General features: G+C 51.7%; 1 protein-coding gene across 1 annotated transcript in view; it reads left to right on the top strand.

Annotated features, from left to right (window-relative positions):
* The window catches only part of CACNA1D (calcium voltage-gated channel subunit alpha1 D), a 339,389-nt gene that overhangs the window by 227,103 nt on the left and 89,544 nt on the right, over positions 1 to 22,742 (top strand). Inside the window, exons 10-18 of the mRNA XM_004615165.2 lie at positions 6,681 to 6,768; positions 6,995 to 7,054; positions 8,040 to 8,066; positions 13,413 to 13,573; positions 15,030 to 15,255; positions 15,351 to 15,558; positions 18,348 to 18,468; positions 21,490 to 21,604; positions 22,098 to 22,167. Of these exons, the coding sequence (XP_004615222.1) occupies positions 6,681 to 6,768; positions 6,995 to 7,054; positions 8,040 to 8,066; positions 13,413 to 13,573; positions 15,030 to 15,255; positions 15,351 to 15,558; positions 18,348 to 18,468; positions 21,490 to 21,604; positions 22,098 to 22,167 (1,076 nt within the window). The remainder of the gene's footprint in view (positions 1 to 6,680; positions 6,769 to 6,994; positions 7,055 to 8,039; positions 8,067 to 13,412; positions 13,574 to 15,029; positions 15,256 to 15,350; positions 15,559 to 18,347; positions 18,469 to 21,489; positions 21,605 to 22,097; positions 22,168 to 22,742) is intronic.

Below are 22,742 nucleotides of genomic sequence, written 5' to 3' on the forward strand. Positions count from 1 at the left end.
TTTGGGAGTTTTGGGGTGATGCTTAACCTTTATTTTTTTTAATTGAATCTCTATGAGACACAGTTACAAAGTGGCCACTGAGTTTTAAGCTCTTCTCCAACAGATGCTCCACTCAGTTCCGCAGTAGAAACCACTGGCTTGGTGTCAGCCTTCCCCAGGCCGTGCAGTAATGCAGACGGTTGGCACTTAGCCTGGCAGGTCCAGGTCACCACAGGAGCACGAAGCTTTCCCCCACAGGAACCAGCACCTCCACCCAGTGACCCCCACCAGTTCAGACCTGGCCGTGTGACCCTAGCGCAGGGGTCTGGAGAAGAGAGAATCTCCGAGAGCAGCAGGCCCGGCTCACACGTTAGGACCGAGTCAGGCATGACTGGACAAGGCTAACACAAAGTCCTTCCTCCAGGGGTCTGGGAGGGGCCAACACGGAACGGACAGCGTCAGCCAGGAGCCAACATCGTTCCGAGAACATGGCCTGGCCCGAGAGGAGATGGGTCTTGTCTGAGTTGGACAGCGAGTCGGGCAGGGCTGACCTGACCAGCAGTGGCCTTTGCAGAGCTGATTCAACAAAGCTGGGCTAGATGCAGTGTCTGGAGGTGCCTGCAGACACGTGGGCTCCCACGGAGCAGGAGATAGCATCTTAACTAAAAGCCTGGAAACAGCAGTGGAGCACTGACCTTGTGTGTGTGAAGCCCTGGGTTCTACGTCCAGCACTGCCAAAAAGAAAGAAGGGGGAGAGAGAAAGGGAGAGAGAGAGAAGTGAGAGAAAGGGGGAGAGAGAGAGGGAGGGAGAGAGAGAGGGAGGGAGGGAGGGAGAAAGAGAGAAAAGAGAGAGAAGGGAAAGAAAGGGAGAGAAAGGGAAGGAGAGAGAGGAGAAAGAGAGAGAGAGAGAGAGAGAGAATGTTCAAACTCTGACATGGATAGTTCTGTGGGTGTTCAGGAGAAGATAAATGACCCCAGAGAGGAGAGCCCCTCCTATTACAAGTGGGTGCACCCCACCTCCACCCTGAGCAAGGGCTCTGGCTTTGTGACTTTGTGAGGCTTCTCTCTCTCTCTCTCTCTCTCTCTCTCTCTCTCTCTCTCTCTCTCTCTCTCTCTCTCTCTCTCTCTCCTGTCCTAGAGCCCAGCCTGGGGTTCTTCCTGGGTTTTGATCTGTGCTTGACCGTGCTACCCAGGGCGCCCCTCCAGAAGGCCCTGGAGTAAGTAAAGGGGGGGGGTAGTGAGGGAGCCACAGGCCCTTGTGGCAACGACACTCCCCACGCCCCTTGCCACTCAGAGACAGCCACCTTCCGGGCAGAGTGCTTGCTTTAGACAGAACCCTTGTTCTCACCTTGACCCACATTCCCCAAGAATCGGTTGCTGTGATGGTAAAGCTTGTCACGGCTCACGGACACGGGCAGGTGCCTTCAAGGGGTGACGTGGTGCTGCTCTGCTCTCGGGGACAACGACAGCACAAGCTCGGGGCTCTGGACCCGCTCCCTGGGCAGGGCAGCCTCAGCCTGCCCCTGTCCCCTCAACCCGTCCCCAGCCCTGCCCCACTTGCTTTGAGAAGCAAGTGAGAAGCTTCAGCTGCTGGGACATGCCCGGAGGACCCCTGAGTGTGCAAGGAAGCTTGTCCCGGGGAGGAGAGAGGTGCAGGCCCACAGAGGCACAGGGCACCGGGACCGGCTGGCTCTGGGGGAGGTGACACAGCTCTGGGGGCTCAGCCCGGCGTCCTCCCTGGCCTTGGTAGCTCACCTCCTGCTGGCCCTCCTGGGGGCTGGGCAGGGCAGGACCCTCCTGAACGCAGTGCTGGGGGTAGTGCCAAGTGGCCTGTGGCTGCTTCCTCTGGACAGCAGCTCTAGCGGGTCAGAGGTCAAAGGGCCTTAGAGCTGGTGTTGTCCAGGAGCTCAGGAGAGAGGTTCAGAGACAAATCAGTGCCCATGAGCTGGTGACAAAGACCAAGCTTCTGGCATCTCCAGAATCCCTCAGCGCCCATGGAAGAGAGACAGACGGGAAGTAGACGGGACAGTGTTTTCACAACGGACTGATGGAAATGCTAGCCATTGTGCTGCACGGGAAACTTTTTCTGGGTTGATTTTATGGGGTATTACGCAGCCAGGCAACATCCGAAGGGAAAATGCTGCGAGTGTTTGTCCACAGAGAGTGTCTTGGCCAGGCCTGAGTGCCAGAGGAGAACCTGGCAGCCTCTTTTCCAGGTGCCCATGCGCTAAGCCTCAGGCTCCTCCCCAAGGTGCTCCCCCGAGACCCCGGGACCTAGAACAGCAGGCCTGGCCTCAGCTGCCCTCCGCCGTGCAAGTCAGACTGCAGACTCGCCTCAGGCCTGAGCTCACCCAGAACTCACTGGTGAAGTTTAAAACATTTCAGTTTTCAAAACAAAAAAATAAACATCTCCCTCAACAAAACTAGGGCTTCCAGGTTCTTCCATGAGACGATACCCTGGCTTATTTTTTAATTTTTTTGCTTTTTTTGGGGGGGTCACACCCGGCAATGCACAGGGGTTCCTCTGGCTCTGCACTCAGGAACTACTCCTCAAGGGACCATATGCAAAGGGGACCATATGGGATGCTGGGAGTCGAACCCGGGTCGGCTGCATGCAAGGCAAACGCTCTACCCGCTGTGCTATTGCTCCAGCCCCCCACCCTGGCTATTAAAAAGGGGACCGATGCCTGTGAGTGGGGGCGTGTGGGGTCTCTGCCTGCATCCCTCAACCGACTTACCTCAGGCCAGCAGGTCACGCCCAAGCCCATGGCAGGTGGGGCTGCAGCTTCCTGCAGGAAGTTCAGGAGCTCCAGCTGCCAGCGGGATGAACATGGGTCTTGTGTTTGCATAATTGTTTGAATTTCTCTCAAGTCACCCTAGCAACTTGATGTTTGCAGTCTCCGCCCCCCCCACCCCCCACATACACACCCCGTGCTGGGCTGATTGATGGTGTATGAGTCTTTGGCTCTGCCAGTTTTCAAGGGGTTACTAAAGGTCACTAGGTCAGTGACCCCAGGCTGATAGAGAGCAGATTTACTTGGCTTTGGGGACTTTTCAATTTGCAGAATTTTAAGAATATGCCAACCTAAGCGGGGAGGAGGGGGACATCTTCCGAGAGCAGAATCCTAATCCCGGAGATCTCAGACCTCACTGTGTGGTCACAGCTGGGGTGAACACTGAGTAGAGAGCAGCGGGGCTTTCTGTGTGCCAGTTCAGGCTCTCAGCTATGAGTCCTTCCTGTAAGCCACAAGCCCCCTCCTATTCTAGCTGAGTCTCTTGTCTTAAGCTTTAAAACTGTCGATGAAACCTATTGGGGTGAAATGAAACTGATACTAAGTCAAAACTGGAGCGATAGCACAGTGGATAGGGTGTTTGCTTTGCATGGCTGACCCGGGTTTGATTCTTCCGTCCCTCTTGGAGAGCCCAGCAAGCTACTGAGAGTATCCCGCCCGCACGGCAGAGCCTGGCAAGCTACCCGTGGCATATTCGATATGCCAAAAACAGTAACAAGTCTCACAATGGAGACGTTACTGGTGCCCGCTCGAGCAAATGGGACAACAGTGCTACAGTGCTACTAAGTCAAAAACCGAGTGTCTCGGGTAAATGAAAGGTGGGATGTTTCTATTTATTGTTGTGTTGATTTGGGGGCCACATTCAGGACTTAGTCCTGGCTCTGAGCTCAAGGATCACTCCTGACGGCGCTCGGGGGCCCTGTGGGGTGCCAGGGATCGAGCTCATGTTTTCTGCATGCAAAGCAAGCCCCCTCGTAGGCTGTACAGACACTCGCTGTACTCTGTCTCCGGCCCCAAGGCCGCATACTTTGAGGCACGGAGAGTTGGGCTGTGCCCACTGAGCTGGCTGTGTCCTGAAGGACGGGCCACACTGTGGCGGGAGGGAGAGGCTGGGGTAGATAGACTGTTGGCTGCTGAGATCTAGGGTCTGGCTCCTCTCCTGGACCAAGTGGGGTCGCTGATTCCCTGCCCTCTGTAGCGCCTCTCCTCCCGGCCCGGCGCTTGGGAATAGTTTGCTTTGTTAGGGCCCGAGACTCTCTAGGCCAATGTCGTGATTCTTACAACAGGTTAAGTTAGAAGTCGTCAGTGTGGGGCAGAGAAGAGGAGGACCAGGCGGTGGACAGAGCGAGTGCCAGCGCTCAAAGGCTGTGACACGGTGTCTGCACCACACGGGGCCTGTCACTTTGCTGCGGGAGCCAGGGAAGAAGGTTGTCCCCACTTCTGCATGTCACTGATTGCCCCGCTCCAGGGCCTCTCTCTGAGCTGAGCTGCTGTGTATCGCATCTCCTTGAATTCTGCCCGCAGCTCTGCGAGGTAGAGTCTCCCCATTTTGCAGAGGGGAAAGTGGAGTCTTGGAGAAGTAGCTTGGGTCCTTCTCCATGGCGACACCCACCCAAAGGACAAGGGCAGTGTGGAAAGCAGGGAGCTGCCTCTCCCTCGTGCAGTCTGACCCCAGGCACATGACTGGGGGGAATTCGGCTGGATTTCTTACCCCCCCCTTGTCATTCACTCGCTGATAGCTGGCATAGCATTAGGAGTGCGGGTTGGTGATCTGCCCTTTTCCCATGGCCTCTAACTTATTTGCTCTGATTAGATTGCTTGGGAAATAAAACTTTTAGGAACTGGAGAGACAGTACAAGGGCTAAAGTGCTTGTCTTGCACACAGCTGGCCTAGGTTCGATCCCCAGCACTACCTCTGGTCCCCTGAGAGCCTCCAGGAATAATCCCCAAGTGCAGAGCCAGGCTTAAGCCTGGAGCACTGCTGAGTAGTCTGAGAAACTTGAGGGAAAAAAAAAGAGGGACCGGAGAGATAGTTCAACAGGGAGGGCACTTGCCTTGCATGTGACAGACCAGAGTTCAATCTCAGCTATCCCATCGGGTCCCCTGAGCCTCGTCAGGAGTGAGTTCTGAGTGCAGAGCCAGGAGTAAACCCTGAGCACTGCCATATTGTGGTTCCACTCTCCTCCCTCCCCACACACATGCACACATACACAAAAAATGGAAGTTTTAGGAAAGGAACGCGGTAATGGCATGAATATCCATGTGGAACATGGCTTCGAGAGTCACAGCCTCAAAGATGAAGCCTGTTCAGGAGAAATTTGCCCTTCAGTGATATAGAATGAAGTGTGAGAAGCATAAGGAGCCAAACTGTGCATGAGGGGCATGACCCACCTGATTGGGAGGTTCGTGCCGCCAGCAGACAGGGTACAGAGGTGTGGAGAGAGCTGACGCCTTTGCCTAACGGGGCTGTACCTCCCAGGTCACGCCATGCTCACCTTCTGGGCCCCTCTGCAGGAAGAGCCACCAAAAAAGAAAAAAGCCCCACAAAATGGATTTCTGTTCCTGTGATCAAGGCTCTCCTACGGAGCTCTCCTCGCCTGTCCCCGAGGAGAAGGGCAGCCTTGCGGGAGGAGCCTGGTGACTGAATTTTATGACTGTTCCATTCTTCCGCTGAGGCCAGAGCATGGAACTGTCCTGGAGAACAGTACAGAGACTGCTCTGTGTGTGTGTGTGTCCATGTCCCTGTGGTGTGTTGTATCTTTTTCTGGACACTTCCATTCAAAGATTTTCCTTCCATCCTAACATTGTATGGTTTTCTGATTCGCCTCTTTTCGTTTTTGCATGGAGTGGTGAAGAAATGAGTCATTCTGTTGTGGATTTCTGATGCTTTAACGGCCGGGAAGGGCGATCCGAGGAGGAAGTCGGTCGGGCTCTTCGGCTCTTCCTGCCTCTCCCTTGGAAACCGCTGCCCGTTTGCTTCTGGATATGGCCACCGAGGCGCCTCCCAGGCAGCTCGGCTTCTTGAATCCTCTCGGAAAGGAAAGATGTGTCTCAGATCTCTCAGCGCTTGAGAACGGCCCCTCTCCCCCTTGCCGTAGGCATCCGGCCCCTTCCCCGAGCAGCGTCTGCCGCCTTGCAGCGGTGCCCACAGGGCCCGGCCTTCTCCCACAGCATGGCGGCACCCTGGTCACCTAAGATGAAACTCAGGGTATCCTTGCTAGGTGGAGCCAAGTGGGCAGAGCCCACAGGGGATGGCACTCGGCTGCCATCCTCGGGCTAGCAAACCAGGTGGTGTGGCAGGCCAGACTTGTGCCACGGGGCTCAATGTGCATTTGGGCCAAGTTTCATCTCCCGTCCCTCCCCCCAGAGCAAACCCCTCCTTCCTTGCCCACACTCACTCCGTGGGTCCCCTCCCCTCCCCTCCCTGGCACAGACCCCCGAGGCAGCTCTTCCTCCAGTTAAACTCCTCTCAGCGGCAGGTTTTCCTGCCGGTGTCCCAGAGCCAGTGCCAACATCCCTCTTGGTGCCCAGGGCCCCAGCTCAGGGTGGCTCAAGGATTCAATCAAGCGAAGAACAAAAACTCGGTGTATGCCTGCCCTGTGTTACCCTGTGTGACTCTGGGGGTACCCTGGAGTTCCTGACACTTGGTGCATTTCCAGGTCACCCCCACTTCTGTTTGGCATCCTGCCAAGAGGTGGGGGAGACGCACCCAGAAACCCTGGAGCATCAGGGCTGCAGTTACTCGCTGCTGTCTGTAGGAAACACAGCAGGTCTCCAGAAGCACCTTCTGTTCTCTCTCTCTCTCTCTCTCTCTCTCCCTCTCTCACTCTCTCTCTCTCTCTCTCTCTCTCTCTCTCTCGCTCGCTCTCTCTCTCTGCAGCGTCTAACAGGGCTTTCTTCTGCCCACAGCTAGCATGCCCACCAGCGAGACGGAGTCCGTGAACACAGAGAACGTAAGTGGCGAAGGCGAGAGCCACGGCTGCTGTGGGAACCTCTGGTGAGTGCGGGGACCTGTTCCTCTGGCCCTCCCTCGGGGAGCGAATGTGGAAAAGAAAGACACCCCTGGGTTTCGGGGCCCCCTGAGGCCCTGGCCTCAGAGGGGTCTTGGGCTCACCCCTGCGCCTCCTGCCCCAGCACTCTCCTGCCTCCCCGGCGTTTCCTGTGCCCCCTCCCGCGAGCAGCAGAGCCGGGTAACCCAGCATTCATCCCGCTGTGTTCACTAGGTGCTGGTGGAAAAGAAGAGGCGCGGCCAAGGCTGGGCCCTCGGGGTGCCGGCGGTGGGGGTAAAAGGCCAAGTCTGGTGTTGGCATCAGTGCTTTGAAGAAGAGCTTGTCTGGCAGAATCGCTGTCCAATATGCCCTGCGCCCACGCTGCCTGCCCCCCACCCCTGCCTGGGGTCTCCCCGCCTTGCGCCCTGTGGCGGGCTGGCGAGACCCTGCCCGCCTCCACTCACCTCCCCGCACTTTTAACCGGAGCCCTGCATCCCCTGTCCTGACTCTGCGGCCACCGTTCCATCACACCACTGGCTTTTTCCTAGAGAGATGGGGCTGCAGCCATGGCGGGCGGGGGGCAGGGGGAGCTGGGCGGGAGGGTCAGCAGTCTGGAATGTGCGGAATCCCGCCTGCTCTTGGGAGCCCCATGCCGTCTTGGTTTGCATCCTGCTGGTACCCTTTAGGCCTGATCTCTGTCAAGGGCGGGTCTGACCTTAAAGGAAGCTCCACCGTCTTTGGGGGGAAGGTCCCTCAACAGGGCGTGCTACGGGCAGTATACTCACAGTTTGCCCCCTGCCTGCCGCCCCCGCCCTGGGCAAATGGCATCATGAAGTAGTCGGGGGATGGGTTAATCTTCCCCCTCCCATTTCACGGATGGCAACACTGACACTGCAAACGAGGTGATGGCTTGCACACCTGACCCCGTCCACGCACACAGAGCGGGGACTCCTAATCCAGTGCTCTTGTTGGCGCAGTAGCAGCAAGTGGTACTTCTGAGAGAGGCGGCCACGTCCCTGGCTTCACTTGGGGAAGGAGAACCCCTCATATCACTGCTTTAGCCTGGCCCACATCGCCCCTCCCCCACCCCCCACCCTAAGGTGCTCAGCCTGGCCCGCCCCCTGCTCTGCTCCTACCCCAGCTGACCCTGGAGGGTCTGGGATAGGCGCTCAGCACAGGCTTCTGTGCATGGCTTTCCCGGGCTCTCTGCTGAGTGATGCTGGGCAGGGAGGTACAAAAACTTCCTCATGGGAATCATAATTCTTTTTCTCTCTTTCAGTCAAGCCATCTCTAAATCCAAACTCAGGTCAGTATGCCGTTGTGCACCCCAGTTTCTGAATTTCTTGCGTTCTGCCTTGTTAATTGTGTGTGTGGTTGATCTTGACTGGATTTTCGCCACGTGGGCTGTAGCGGTCAGAAGCCCCACATGTCCAGTCACTGTGAGTGTCGCCTGGGTCCCACCCCACCCCCCAGCTGACACTATCCAGGCACCATGCAGAGCAGATAGCCTGCCACGAAATGATGACTCACATTTCTGAGTCATTTCTCGAAAGGAAAGACTTCTCACCACTTTCTCCTTCAAAGCTTTCCACAGAAAGGGGTCAGACACCTTTTGAGTTGCTAGGAATGTTCTGGTTTTTGATCTGGGGGTTGTTTTATGCTCCAGAAGCATCATTGATTAAAATCTCATGGAACAATGTGCCTATGATTTGTGTACTTTTCCCCCCCATACCAGTGTTTTCAAGGGACAACGTTCAACCATTATATAATTTTGAAAAATTAACTTTCACATTATATACAGACACCAATGTTGTATATCTAAACTAATTTGTTATGTGTCAGTTATATTTCACTATTCTCCCCCTTCTTTTTTTAGCTTGAAATGGACATAACACAGAACTAAGTGTAAAACCTACAGCTCTTTAAGATTTCTGGAAGAAACATAAGAGAAAAATATGGTGACCTTAGGGTAGAAAAAGTCTTTTTGACTATGACACCCAAAGCACTCCATAATAAAGAATGATTAAATTAGGTTCTAATTAAAATTAAACATCCTGCTCTTTGAATGATGATATCATAAAAGCTAAAGTAGGAAGTAGGAAGAAAAATACGTGCAAGGCCAATTTCATAAAGGACTAATATCTTGGTAATATATAAGAAATAGTAACACTAGGAAGAAATCAATTAAAAATGGTCAACAGATTTACCAGGCCTCTACCAACAGATAAGAACGATGGCTGGCAGGGAAAACAGGCCAGGAGGACTGGTTAGTGGTTGGTCAATGGTGTGGGAGATAGAGGAGGGTCCATTATGACAATACTAGTTAGAAAAAAATCACTCTGGACAAGAACTGAGTGTTGAAAGCAGGTAAAGGGATATAGATGATAACATTTCAGCATCTGTAATGCAAACCAGGATGTCTGAAAGGAGAGAAAGAAAGAGAGAAAGAGAAGAGTGGTGCCTGCCATAGAGGCAGGCTGGGGTGGGGGGTGGCTTGAAGGAGTCGGAGGGAAACTGGGGACACTGGTGCTGGGAAATGACACTGGTGGAGGGATGGGTGTTGGAACACTGGATGACTGTAACACAATTATGAACAGTTTTGTAATGCTCTATCTCACAATGATTCAATTAAAAAAAGAAGAAGAAGCATGGCTGACAGAGCAGCACATGACACGCATTAGGAAAATGGAGTTGACCTCACAGTGAGAGGTCACGCATGCCTCAGAGAGTAGATCACATTGAAAAATCGAGTACATCCCAACTTTTGGCAAGGATGCAGATTAGTGAGCATTCTATCATTATTTCTCTCTCTCTTTTTTTTAAATGTAGGAGTAGCACTGTCATCCCATTGTTCATGGATTTGCTTGCAAGGGCACAAGTAATGTCTCCATTGTGAGACTTGTTACTGGTTTTGGCATATCAAATATGCCATGGTTAGCTTGCCAGGCTCTGCTGTGTGGGCAAGATACTCTCGGTAGCTTGCTGGGCTCTCCGAGAGGAATGGAGGAATTAAACCCGGGTTGGCTACGTGCAAGGCATATGCCCTACCCACTGTGCTATCGCTCCAGTCCAAATGTAGGAGTACTGCTACTTATCCAGCCTCTGATTAAGCTGACTGAAGCAGGCATGAACTCCACCTTACCTTTTTGAATTATTTAACTCTATATTCATAAAGTTTTTCACAATAATTGTTTACATTCAACATTTCAACACCAGTCCCACCACCATGACACCTTCTCACCACCATTATTTTGAATTTTCCCACCACCACCCAAGTCTGCCCATAGGAAGATGCTAAATAATGTATTTCGTATTGCTTGCTGTTGAGGGCATGAGATGTTGTGCAGTCATGAAGGTGGCCGAGCACTCCTGGAATTCTAAATCTTTTTTAAATATTTGGGGTCCAGAGGCATCTCTGTGGTGCAGTGCTCTCTGAGTCATGACTGTTAATGCGTTTAAATAGCTCCCAGAGGCAGTTTTTGGGCCTAACTGCCAGGAAACTGAAAGGGTGGGTGGGGGTGGGAGGTCGCCTATCCCCAGCTTTGTAGAAGCCTTGGGCTTTTAGGATTCCTTCTCATTGAGGGAGCTAAAGACAAGCCTGTGAAGGTCGGCCATGAGTGTGGTGGCGATTCGGTTCTGGAGGTTTGTTGCTGCCGGGGTTCAGTTGGGGCAGGCAGAGGGACACACCTGCCCCTCTCCTATGTACCTGGTGAAATCACTCTGGCACAGGGTGGGGACACAACTGTCTTCTGAGATTCATTTGTGAATCTCTGAATCGTGGCCATGAATGCACTTACATGGCTTAATTTTGATCTCTTTTGAGATGTATTTATGGTCTGAAGCAAGACCAATAAATGAGCTTCTGTAGCTAAGCTCGAGGTGGTTGGTGGACATGACTCCTACATACCTAACTTTTGGCCATTTAACCGGGAAACGTGGTCCCAAGTCGTTGGAGTCCGACCAGAGGCACAGAAGCAATTTTGGGTTATCAGGAAGCCTGAAGGCACCATCAGGCTGTTGCTGACCTGTTAGGCAGTACCACACCCCCATCTACCACTATTTAAACAATACAAAACTTAAAAAATCATGGGGCAGTTACTTTGGAAAGTTAAACCTACATTTACACTCTGACCCACCACTTCTGATGTAAAGTTTATAGAAGAAAAATGAAGAGATGGGCTTGTCCACGTTTCTTTTACACAAACATGTATGTGTATTTATGATACCAAACTAGGAATAACTCAAATGGTGAATGGTAGACATATTACAGTTTGCCCTTCTGATGAAATAATACCCAGAAAATATGACATAAAATATATCAATAGATAAAGCTACATGGATAGACCTGAAAAGTATCTGTACCAGAGTGAAAGACAGTCGGTGTCAGAGAGAGTGTGTGGCATGAATTTGTTTGTAGAATATTCCGGATCGGACACATCAGTAGGGACAGGAAGCCCATCGGAGTTCCTGGGAGCTATGTGAGGGCAGTGGATTAACACAGAGCTCTGTGACTGATGGATATAGTTTCTGTCTTGACCATGGGGGGTCTTGCAAACTCTGCCCCCAAAGGAGAGGCCTCACTGTATGGCAGTTATTCTCTATCAAACTGACTTCAAAGGGGAAAACCAAAGCCCCTCCATGACTCCCCGGAGTCACGGCGCACTGGAAGTTATAATGTGGCCCCAGGCCTACCCTCTCGCGTCTTTTTTTCTTTTAATGCATATACACTTATTGAGATTGACTGGCCTAATCTTGTGATCCTCCTCCCCTACTCTCCACTTTGAAGCAGTCTGGGCTGCTCTGAGTTTCTCAGAAGCACCACACAGCACTGGCCTTTTCTACCTCTGCACCGCTCCCCACCTGCCCCCCCAATCCCCCACCCCCCACTCTCACTCAACTGTTCAGATTCTTTCCAAGGCTCAACTCTTCAGAGAAAATGCCTCCTCCACTCTTTCAAAGAGCATGCATGGCTCTTCCCTTTGCTCCTTGTTATCCTGGCAAGAGTTCTGGATGTGGATTCATGTGATTGGCTACAACCCTCAGGATTTGCAGACACAGGCCTGGGACCTGGCTACTGGCATCTCTGTATACCCAGTGGCTGGCCTTGGCCAGGGCTCAGAACCACCTTGGTCTCCTGAGGGAAAACACCTGGCTGAAGGGGGTCTTTGATTCCTCTTGAGCCCCACGGAGGTGACCTCAGGCCAGTGGACTGGGGTGACACTTGTGACCTGTCTGCAATATAAACAGGTTGAGCAAGACTGACCTTACTCAGCCATCTTTGTCTCTGTATGCAGAGGACAGCCAGCCTTGAGGATAGCAATCTGGAGTGTTTTCGAGGATTTTTCTTTTTTCATTTTCTTTTGGTTTTGATTTTTGGGTTACACCCAACTCTTGGCTCTGCACTCAGAAATCGCTCCTCACAGGGCTAAGGGGACCATACGGGATGCTGGAGATTGAACCCAGGTCAGTGGCACACAAAACAAGTGCCCTAGTCACTGTGCTATGGCCCCAACCCCTATTATCTAAAATTTTTCTCTGCCTGCCATCACACTTTCATCTAGCTGTTCTTGCCCTCAGAAACCACATAGCCAGTGCACCCGCAAAATGCATCTTCTTGTTCCAGGTCCTGCTAAATGGTTGACACAGCCCTTTCTTTGCCTTCCCACTGGGTGACTATTTTGTTTTATTTTCGTAGACCCACGCTGCTGATTCAGTCAGGGTTGCAGCTGACGATTCCTTGACTCAGGCCCCTAGAGGAAGTGTCCTCTTCTCTGTCAGCAGGGTGGCAGGGTGGCCAGCTGCAGGCCACAGGTCCTTACTCACCCACTGCTCCACCAAACCAGCCTGTGGCGGGGAGGCTTCCCCCAGGGAGACGGGCTTGGGGAGAGAACACGTTTCCTAGTTACAAACAGGAACTGAAAGCAGGAAGGGGACCCACTCCTGCCTGCTGGGCTCAGCTCGCTTTATTTGTATGAAAACACGCATCAATCTTGGCTCTTCTCCTCTAAAGGTATATTTGAGCCTCCCTCCCTAGAAAGGGCAGCGGGTGACTCAGATCGGAGAACTCGTGTCCTGCCCAGCTCAGACAGCTCTGTCCGAGCCGAGAACTCTGAAGAGTCACGAAGGATTGAGGGCGGAAAGTTTCCCTAAGAGGAAAACTGTGGTTTGGGAGCACTTGGCTGCCGGTTAATTGTGTGGGCTGGTTGAGGTGCCACGCAAGATGTGCCTGATAAGCTAAGTGGCTCTCTGCGCCTGCCACAGCACGGCAGATCCTCGAACCATCTGGCGGGAATGGGAGATGCAGCTGTGTGCAAGTGCTGCTTTGCATTTGCACGTGAAGTTCTGAGTATCTCTAGATCTAACCAGCATGAGGATGGCGGGTGACAGATTCCCGAGATACCTCCAATTATAGGAAGGAAATTGATCGCATGAGCCAGCCAAGACAATACTTGTAGAAGCTGTATTTTAAGACCAGACTTGTTTAGGACTGCTGGCAAGGACCTTTCCTTCCCGTACCCTACACATGCATGCACGCATGCACGCACACAGGCACACCGGGCCTTCCCAGATCTCCAAGTCACTTCGTAGGAGTGTTTGTCAGATACACAGAGTCTGCCTGTCACATGGGGACTGACAGCTGCCTCTCTTTCAGCCGACGCTGGCGACGCTGGAACCGATTTAATCGCAGGCGATGCAGGGCTGCTGTGAAGTCGGTCACGTTTTACTGGCTGGTTATCGTCCTGGTGTTTCTCAACACATTAACCATCTCATCCGAGCACTACAACCAGCCTGACTGGCTGACACAGATTCAAGGTACACGCAGTGCCAGCCTCTGGGTTCTGAAATGGCTGCGGTTGAGTCTTCCCTGACTGGTGTGCACTCAGGGGCGGACGGGAGGGGAGTGTTGCAGGGCACACTTCTTGGCAGCATGAACATAGAGGACAGGAGAAGTGTGCCAACCTGGAGTGCATTGTCACGGGGTACAGTCTGTGTCATGCAGTGACCAAGCCAGAACCCTCTTGTCCTGAGCCTGGGACAGCCTCGGCTCAGGGAACCTGGAGCCAGTTTCCTTTCCCCTCATGCCCTCCGGAATCTGTGCTCCTTCCAGTGTTCTCGGCAAGTGGCTACTTGCTCCCAGCAGTGTCCCCTGCACTGTGCCTGCTCGGAGTTTGACACGTGTGCCACTGAGAAGTCCTTTTCTTCCATCCAGTCCAGCTTGATCCCGTGCCCCTCTCTAGCTTGCTGCCATGAAACGAGGCATGGATAAGCAATTGGGTTTTGGGTTTTTGTTTTTCTGTTTTTGGCTTTGGGACCACACCTGTCAGTGCTCAGGGCTTACTCCTGGCTCTTTACTCAGGGGTCACTCCTGGCAGGGCCTGGGGGGCCCTATGGGATACCGGGAATTAATTCAGGGTTGGCCACATGCAAGGCAAGCATCTTACCCACCGTACTAGCTCTCCTTCCCCTGCACCAGCTCTTAAATCCTGGTACTGTTAGCAAGGTCCAATGGGTCTTTTCTTTTTTCTGTGATTGAAACAAGCAAGAAAATATACCCTACATGCAAACTCACAGGCTTGTTTCCATGATCTGTTTTGGCAGGCTTCCTTTTTGAAGGGCAATTAAAAGAGCCACTTGAATTAAGTAGATTATCCAGTGTCCCTCCCAGACCTTCCCCTCTTCCCCCATTTCCACAGTGAGAATTTTTAATTGTGTTTTCCTAATAATAACTGTGGTCATAAAAAAACAATAAACTCATAGGCTTGGGGGGGGGCTGGAGATGGTGTGGCAAGGCACTACTTTCTGCCTGATAGCACTGTAGCACTGTTGTCCCATTGCTCATCGATTTGTTCGAGCAGGCACCAGTAACATCTCCATTGTGAGACTCATTCTTACTGTTTTTGGCATATCGAATACGCCACGGGAGCTTGCCAGGTTCTGCCATGCGAGCAGGATACTCTCAATAGCTTGCCGGGCTCCCCGAGAGGGACAGAGGAATAGAACCCGGGTCAGCCATGTGCAAGGCAAACGCCCTACCGCTGTGCTATCGTCCTCCCTGAGAAATCAAGGGAATGAATTCTTCAGTGTCACAGACCCCAGGGCTAGCAGAAGCAGGACTCAAGCTTGGCAGACAAACAGGGCACGCCCGTTAGTGGCAGTGGGAAAGAGAGGGGTGCAGGTGCATGGGATGGCAGCATGGCAGGAGAGCAAAGGGCTCTGAGAATGCCCCCGGGACGAGATCCTGAAGGTGTGCACCCTTTCGTCTCCCCAGATATTGCAAACAAAGTCCTCTTGGCCCTCTTCACCTGCGAGATGCTGGTGAAGATGTACAGCTTGGGTCTGCAGGCCTATTTCGTATCTCTCTTCAACCGCTTCGATTGCTTCGTGGTGTGTGGCGGCATCACTGAGACCATTTTGGTGGAGCTGGAAATCATGTCTCCCCTGGGCATCTCCGTGTTCCGCTGTGTGCGCCTCCTGCGGATCTTCAAAGTGACCAGGTGAGGGCGCTGCTCGCTGCCGGCGGCACCTGGGCTTGGCGGTGAACATCCTCGCTCGGGGCACGTGGGGCTCACCGCCTCGCCTTCACTTGTAGGCACTGGACCTCGCTGAGCAACTTGGTGGCGTCCTTACTGAACTCCATGAAGTCCATCGCTTCGCTGCTGCTGCTGCTCTTCCTGTTCATCATCATCTTCTCCCTGCTGGGGATGCAGCTGTTCGGAGGCAAGTTTAATTTCGACGAAACGCAAACCAAGCGGAGCACGTTTGACAACTTCCCGCAAGCGCTTCTCACCGTTTTCCAGGTGAGACCCCTCTCTGTCCCCCGCCGGCCTTTCCGGGAGAAAAGGAGGTGGGATGTTGTGGGGTGAGCCTTCCACCTCCGTCAGATGCAACCATCACCTTCTTATTAGTCGGTCACCGCGGCCCTGACCATGTGCTGCTGGTCAGTTTTGTGCCCCATTTAAGTCATTTCTTTTGCATCTTCCTCCAGATGTCAGTATTTTGGAGGTTTTTTTTTTTTTTTTTTAACCAGCGGGGTACATTTTTGCATAATAGACCCAAAGCTTCTGCTGTGATTTTTGTGAGGTTCCTAAGGCTTTCAGGAGACAGGTTCCAAGAACCCCTCTTGTTCTTGGTTAGTTTCTTTCCGCAGGCACCTCTGCTACCCCTTGTGGAGAGGAAGGTGTGCAGATGTGCAGACCCGAAAGCCTGCATGCTTTGGGGGATAGTCAGGAGCTTTGGGGTGACAAGAGCTGTGACAACTTTCTGCCCCATTTCTGTCCTTCCTCTGTGGCTTGACGAGGACACAGACTCTGCGGACCTTTGTGGGGGCTGGTCTGAGATGGGGCAACAGTGTCAGATGTGCTCTGGGGACCTGGTGCTCAGGGTCAGCCTGTCCACTTGCCTGGGGCTGAGCGGAAGTCCTTCTGTGGAGTGAGCCTACAGCCCCCCACTGCTGGTAGCTCAGGCCCACAGGAGGCCAGGTAAGCGCCCAGCCTGGCCTGATGGGAGAGTGAGGTCCCCAACAGCCTGGCGAGGCTGCTCCACCCTCTGGCCTAAGGTGGATGTAGAGCATCTTTTCTGATAGAGTGAGACCTGGGGGATGGTTTCCAAGTTCTTTTTCCACGTGGTCGGTTAGGGGTGCGCAGAATGACAGTCACTGCTGTAGGCTCTGGCTTTGATTTGTTCACTTCAGTTTTGACTCTTGATTCCTCATTCTTCTCCTCCCCAACCCCCTACACACACACACACACACACACACACACACACACACACACATGCTTTCTTTCAACCATTAGCACCTGTGTTGTTCCATGTAAATGATACAAAATGCATGCGTTATCAACAGACACGCAGTGGCCAACAAGCCTCCCTCACACCCAATCTCCTGTTCCCCTCTCTGGGAGGCGCCTGTCCTCAGGTACTTTCTTGTGTGTTGGAGATATATCTGCTCAGATAGAAATCAGTCGGCCCTGGAACATTGGCGGAGGGAAGCGGTGGTGTTGGCATGATATATAAATGAAAGCTGTTATGTTTTTTTGGTAGTATAACAAGTTTATTAGGAATTAAAAGGAGGTAAGGAGAGAGGTAGGTAAGATACACGCTCAAGAGAGAACACGGGCTTCTCCAGAGTGGACACAGAATCAGCACACATCCCAGCATTAGTGGGAGAGTATGGAAGTACACATACAAGAGGGTAGCCTGTGGGTGAGTCCATATTTCTCTTTCCGGAAGGGAAGCTGAATGCCTTTTCATGTGGTTAAGAGCTAAGCATACTTCTTTCTATGTGAATGCTTATTATTTCAAATTCATTTTCCTTTTTTCCCCTATGTTTGACATTTTGCTTTTATTTTCAACATTTGAAAACATTAAAACTGATTCAGGACCATTTTTATGTTTTTATGTAAATGATCCAGATAGGAGTCCTTGCCCTCTATTTCTCTTCTCTCTCTCTCTTTGTGTGTGTGTGTGTGTATATATATATATATATATATATACATATATTTAAATTTACTGTCCACATTCATCTAACTTCATTTCACAGTTACCTATTTACCACAGTTACCTACTGATAAGTAGGAATTAAATTTGAAACTTCACATAGTTATGAGGGTTTACTCATAGTCTATAAATATTTAGAATATCTTGAGTATTTACTCATAGTTTATAAATATTTGGAATTGCTTCTAGAACATCATGGGTACAAGTCTCCTTTTCCAGCTGATTGTGTGGCACGCTAGGCAACAGTCACAAAGGATGAGGTGAACCTGCTGCCAGAGTCTCCAGGGCACATGATTAAGGAGGGTGGGGAGCCAATTTCAGAAAATGCTATAGCCTTTAGAACTCATAAATCCAAGAGGTCCTTGCCTGACTACTTTCTCGGGTCATGTGTTCGAATGCACAGATAAAGGCCTGAACAGAGGGGTGCCAAGTGCATGCTTCCTGGGGAGGAAGCTAAAAGGGAGTTGGGGGCATAGTCCGGGACTAAGTAGGTCTGTGGTGCTTTCTCTTCATGGGAAGAATTAGCTCACAGAGGGGCCGGAGCAATAGTACAACCTCGCATGCAGCCAACCTGGGTCCTATTATGAGTTGTATCCCCGGCATCCCATATGGCCCTCCAAAACTGTCAGGAGTCATTCCTGAGTGCAGAGCCAGGAGTAACCTTTGTGTATCTCTGGGTGTGGCACTAAAACAAATAAAAAGAATTAGCTCACATATCATCATTCAGCACACACAGCCGACCCGGTTTGATTCCTCCGCCCCTCTCGGAGAGCCCAGCAAGCTACCAAAAGTATCTGCCTGCATGGAAGATCCTGGAAAGCTACCCGTGGCATATTTGATATGCCAAAAACAGTAACAACAAGTCTCACAATGGAGACGTTACTGGTGCCCACTCAAGCAAATCGATGAGCAACGGGATGACAGTGACAGTGACAGTGAATCTGTCATTCAGATGCGTGCTTTGGAAATGGGGGAAAGCAGGTGGATTCATTCTGCACAGACTGGACTGTGAGAGGCAGACTGCAGAGCTCCAGGGGACGGCGGGGCTCAGCGAGTCCTCTGGTGCTGACCCGGGGTTTGGGCATCTCAGATTCTGACAGGTGAAGACTGGAACGCTGTGATGTACGATGGCATCATGGCCTATGGGGGGCCGTCATCTTCGGGAATGATCGTCTGCATCTACTTCATCATCCTCTTCATCTGCGGGAACTGTATCCTCACGCTGGCTGGGCCTTCGGGGTTCACCTCATCAGGCTCGTTTCTCCTCCGTGTCCTGAAAGCTGGTGGGTGGCACTTGTGGGAAGGGGGGTCCCCGACCTTGTTCTCTCTGCTGGCCTTCATTGCTGCTGGGAGCCACCGAGTAGAAATGAGGTTCCTAGTCGGCTCCTGGGCCTAGCAGAGGGCAGGGGAGAGTGTGAGACCATCCATCAGCTGCCCAGTGCCAGAGGATGGCTGAGGACAAAGCCAGCCTATTGTCTAGGCCCATTCGAGGTGCCTCTAGGGTTTCTGAAGACCTTTCCTAATTGATGGGGCCCCATTGACACTGGACCCATTCAAATGCCCTGATATTGCTTTGATAATTGATACATCAGTTGATTATGGGACCACGGGCCAGCTAAACGTGCAAGAATGATGGTTCCCTCCAACATAATTTATTCCTAATCCTAGACAATCACCTCTCTTGACCTCAGCCTGACCTTTGTAACCTCTGGAGCCTGTGCCAGTGTCTGTTTTCGCTCTGTGCCCTCCTTGCCTCGCACAAGGCCTGGCGTGTCCTGAGATCCACCTCGTGGCCTTCAGTTTTCCTTGGAAATAAACCCAGTCTGGCTTCCTGTCCTAAGCAGGCCCAGATCCCTCCCGCTGTTCTCCCCCAGTCTCGGGTGTAGTAATGAGTTTTCTTCAGTGGAAACTTCTAGGGTTCCCCACGAGGAGAGTCTTTTGTGTTTTGATGCATTCTCTGGAAACTTCTGTCTCGACTCAGAGAAATGGTGCCAAGTGCTGCTGTGCTCCCACATCTACCCACAGGGAACCCCTTCTGCTAATCCCTGCCCACCCCTCTGACCCCGCAAGCCTCTCACCACCTGTGAGCTCTGCCACCTATGGGGGACCTTCTCTGTACCCCTAATGGAGGACAACTTTTTTATATGCACGGCCCTCGTGGCTCAGACTGCAGGGTCTTGCATACACTCATGGTTGGATGATTGATGAGCATTTTCTTTTTCTGCTTTCCTCATGACCAAGTCTTTATTCAAGTCATAGCGATAGGCCGCCTGTGGTCTGCAGAGACCTATCCCTTGGCCACTCTACTTGGCCACATGCTATTTTCTTCCAGGCACACATATCTACCCAAAATGCTTCGCTGACGTTCTCTGCCCTCGAGCTCGCCTGGGTAGACCCTGGGAGCTGAACATCTTTCCGTTGTGTTTCCTCTCGTGACCCCAGGCCAGCCTAGTGCCCAGCACATGGAGCATGCTTTGCAGAGCTTTTTGAATAAATCCAGAACCTTCCCTGTTTAAAAGGTCAATGCGACATCCCAAACATACAGATGACGAGTGTTTCTCTTGGAAAGCGTCCTTTACAGACTTGTAAGACCTTCCAGATGGCTTATTCCTCTGAATTTTCTTTTCATTACCATAAGAGTTGAACATCACTGCAAGCCTGGAGATGTGTTCCTTCTCTGTTAGCCTCATCTGTGGTGAGCACAGCTGGTCAAGCACTTGTTCCTAGCTGAGTCACTGTGCCCTATGTCTGTGAGACCCCTGCTCAATTTACCCTGGCCATCCAATTCAAGACAGATCACTTCCCCAGGCCTACTAAGGCTCTGTTTAAAAAAAAAAAAAAACATACTTAGCATGGGCGAAAACAATAATACATCAAGTAGGGTGCTTGCCTTGTATGTGGCCAGCCCTGATTCAGCCTCCGGGCATCCCATTTGGCCCCCTGAGCACTGTCAGAGTGATCTCTGAGTTCAGAGCCAGGAGTAACCCCTGAGCACTGCTAGGTGTGGGCCAAAACCCAAAAATAAATTTAAAAAAAATGTTTATTGTCTCCATATTGAGAGTGAACCTGAATCACTCTTGTTCTCTCTGAAGCCTTGAATGGATTCGTGTGTCTCCCAGAAGCACTTTCATCATCTCACCCTAGTGAGGTCACATGTTTACGTGTTCCGGAACACACCTGAGGCTTCAGATTGCACTAGGCCATTATGCCTGTGGGGCGCCACTCCTGGCCCTGATCTCCCAGGCTCCCAGAACCTTGTATGCAACTGCCTCAGCAGAGAGGAGCCTCAGGCCGAGAATGACTTACTTGACTTACTGCCTTCTCGTTCTTGGGCTTCTTACACATATCCCTGCTCACAGATTGGAAAACAGCCATCCTCTGGCTCGGGAGCCTTGCTCGGGACTTAGCCATCCTTAGGCTTGGGACGCTTATTCAGAACTTTCTACACCATTCACAGAGTCCACGCACAGCATGATGGCAGGAATCAGAAAACCAATGACTTACTCAGTCCCCTAAGTCTCTACCATGTGCGGATGTCAGATGCAGCTGGCAGAGACAGAGCCTGGGCCATAGGGTGTCCACACACTGGACTTGTCTGGCCCTGCAGCAGCACATAGGCCTCCTGCTGTCAAAGTTTGTGAATGTGTGTGTGTGTGTGTGTGTGTGTGTGTGTGTGTGTTGGGTGGGGGAGCTTCTGGTGAATGAATGAAGGGTGTGTCCACAGACCCTGCTGGCCTTTTGGATGAAGCCTCTGCAGCCTGTCCTGTGTAAGAGGATCATGAAGGTTTATAACTTGGTGTGTATGTATGTGGGTGTGCATGTGCGTTTGAAAAGACACAAATGCGTAAAGCAAAAGGTCAAAGTCCTTTGAAAATCATTGTGTTTCTGATAGGTTATTTTAGGCAGGGTGTAGCGTTGCTCCAGCTACCTAAATGTGTAGACACATGAAAGGAAGGGCTGATGTTCATCGGTAGAGGGGGTTTTACAGACTCTAAATTTGGTCTCTTTTTGGATCGTCTCCTGTGCTTGTTAGCTTTGGAGGACACACAGAATTCTTTCCCAGAACGATGCAGTACAGGTACTCTGTCTTTACCAAGAGTGTAGCCAGGAGCTTGTCATCTGCTACCAGCTTTGCAAAGCACGTGGTGGGTGGGGGGCGAGGGGGTGCTGCATGGCCGAGCAGCTGTTGTTACCTGCCTGGATGTGTTGTACCCTTAACATGTCGAAACTAGACATTCTTCTGAATGTCTTCTTGGCCATTGCTGTGGACAATTTGGCTGATGCTGAAAGTCTGAACACTGCTCAAAAAGAGGAAGCTGAAGAAAAGGAACGAAAAAAGATTGCCAGGTAACCCCTTTCCTGAGGTGTTTTTCCGGGGAGCCCTTCTAGGTGAGGCCTAGTCGGTCAAGACATGCAGAGTTCATGGTCACTGTGACTCCACAGGGCTCGGCAATGGACCTGGGGAGCAGCCCTGTGGAGCAGACCAGGAAAGATGGAGTCTGGGGCAAAACTGGGCCCTGGGGTCTCATTCCCCCAGAGCTGAGAGTCACATGTCTCACCTAGAGCATTTCTGTGGTTAATTTTGGCATCACAAAGCAAGTGGTGCATCCCACACTGCTTAGGTCTTGGATAAGAATTTTAATAAGATGATCCGTGTAATGAATCCAGTTCGTCACCACGCGCAGGCTGCTCTGCCTATGGGCTGTGCTCCGTTCCCACTGTTAGTGATGTTCCAAACTAAGACTGTCCTTCATGGGGCCACGGTGGATTCAGAATCGTGACGAGCATTTTTATACATGGTAATGTGACTCCTTGGCTTCTTGTGCTCTCTCCTCTGTAGGAAAGAGAGCCTGGAGAACAAAAAGAACAATAAGCCCGAAGTGAACCAGATAGCCAACAGCGACAACAAGGTACCCTGAAGCACTTCTTCCCTGTTGGGGTCCAGAAGATTTCACAACTCTGCCCCACAAATGTCTGCTTTTCCCACACTGCCAAAGTGCCTGTGTGATATTTTGGGTCTTTGCACAGCTCCCCGTTGTAGATGCTGGTGTAGTTAGGCTGTATTTCACCAGAGAAGGGAGGAGATCAATATTGGGATCCCCTAATCATTTCTTTGTTGGGGTTTTCTGCTTGTTGGTTGGTTTGGGTTTTGGGGCCACACCCCTGGTGCTCAGGGATTGATTACTCCTGGCTGTGTGCTCAGGGATCATTCCTAGTAGGTCTCTGGGGACCATATAGAATGCCGGATATTGGACCCAGTTCAGCTCCATACAATGCAACCCCCCTGCCGTGGTACTGTCGCCCCTTGTTTGTTGGAATGGTATGGTCAGAGCCAGCCTGTTGCAGTGTCAGGGTGGAGGCTTGTCAGTAGGTGCCTGCCCCAGAGGGCATCTCACCATCCTGGGAAACTTCACTCCACTTAGTTCTGGACCACTCACTCATCTGTCTGCTCATTGAGTCCATGTGCACCTGCTGAGCAGGAGTT

Source organism: Sorex araneus, chromosome 4, assembly GCF_027595985.1.
Source record: "Sorex araneus isolate mSorAra2 chromosome 4, mSorAra2.pri, whole genome shotgun sequence".
Classification (NCBI taxonomy): domain Eukaryota; kingdom Metazoa; phylum Chordata; class Mammalia; order Eulipotyphla; family Soricidae; genus Sorex; species Sorex araneus.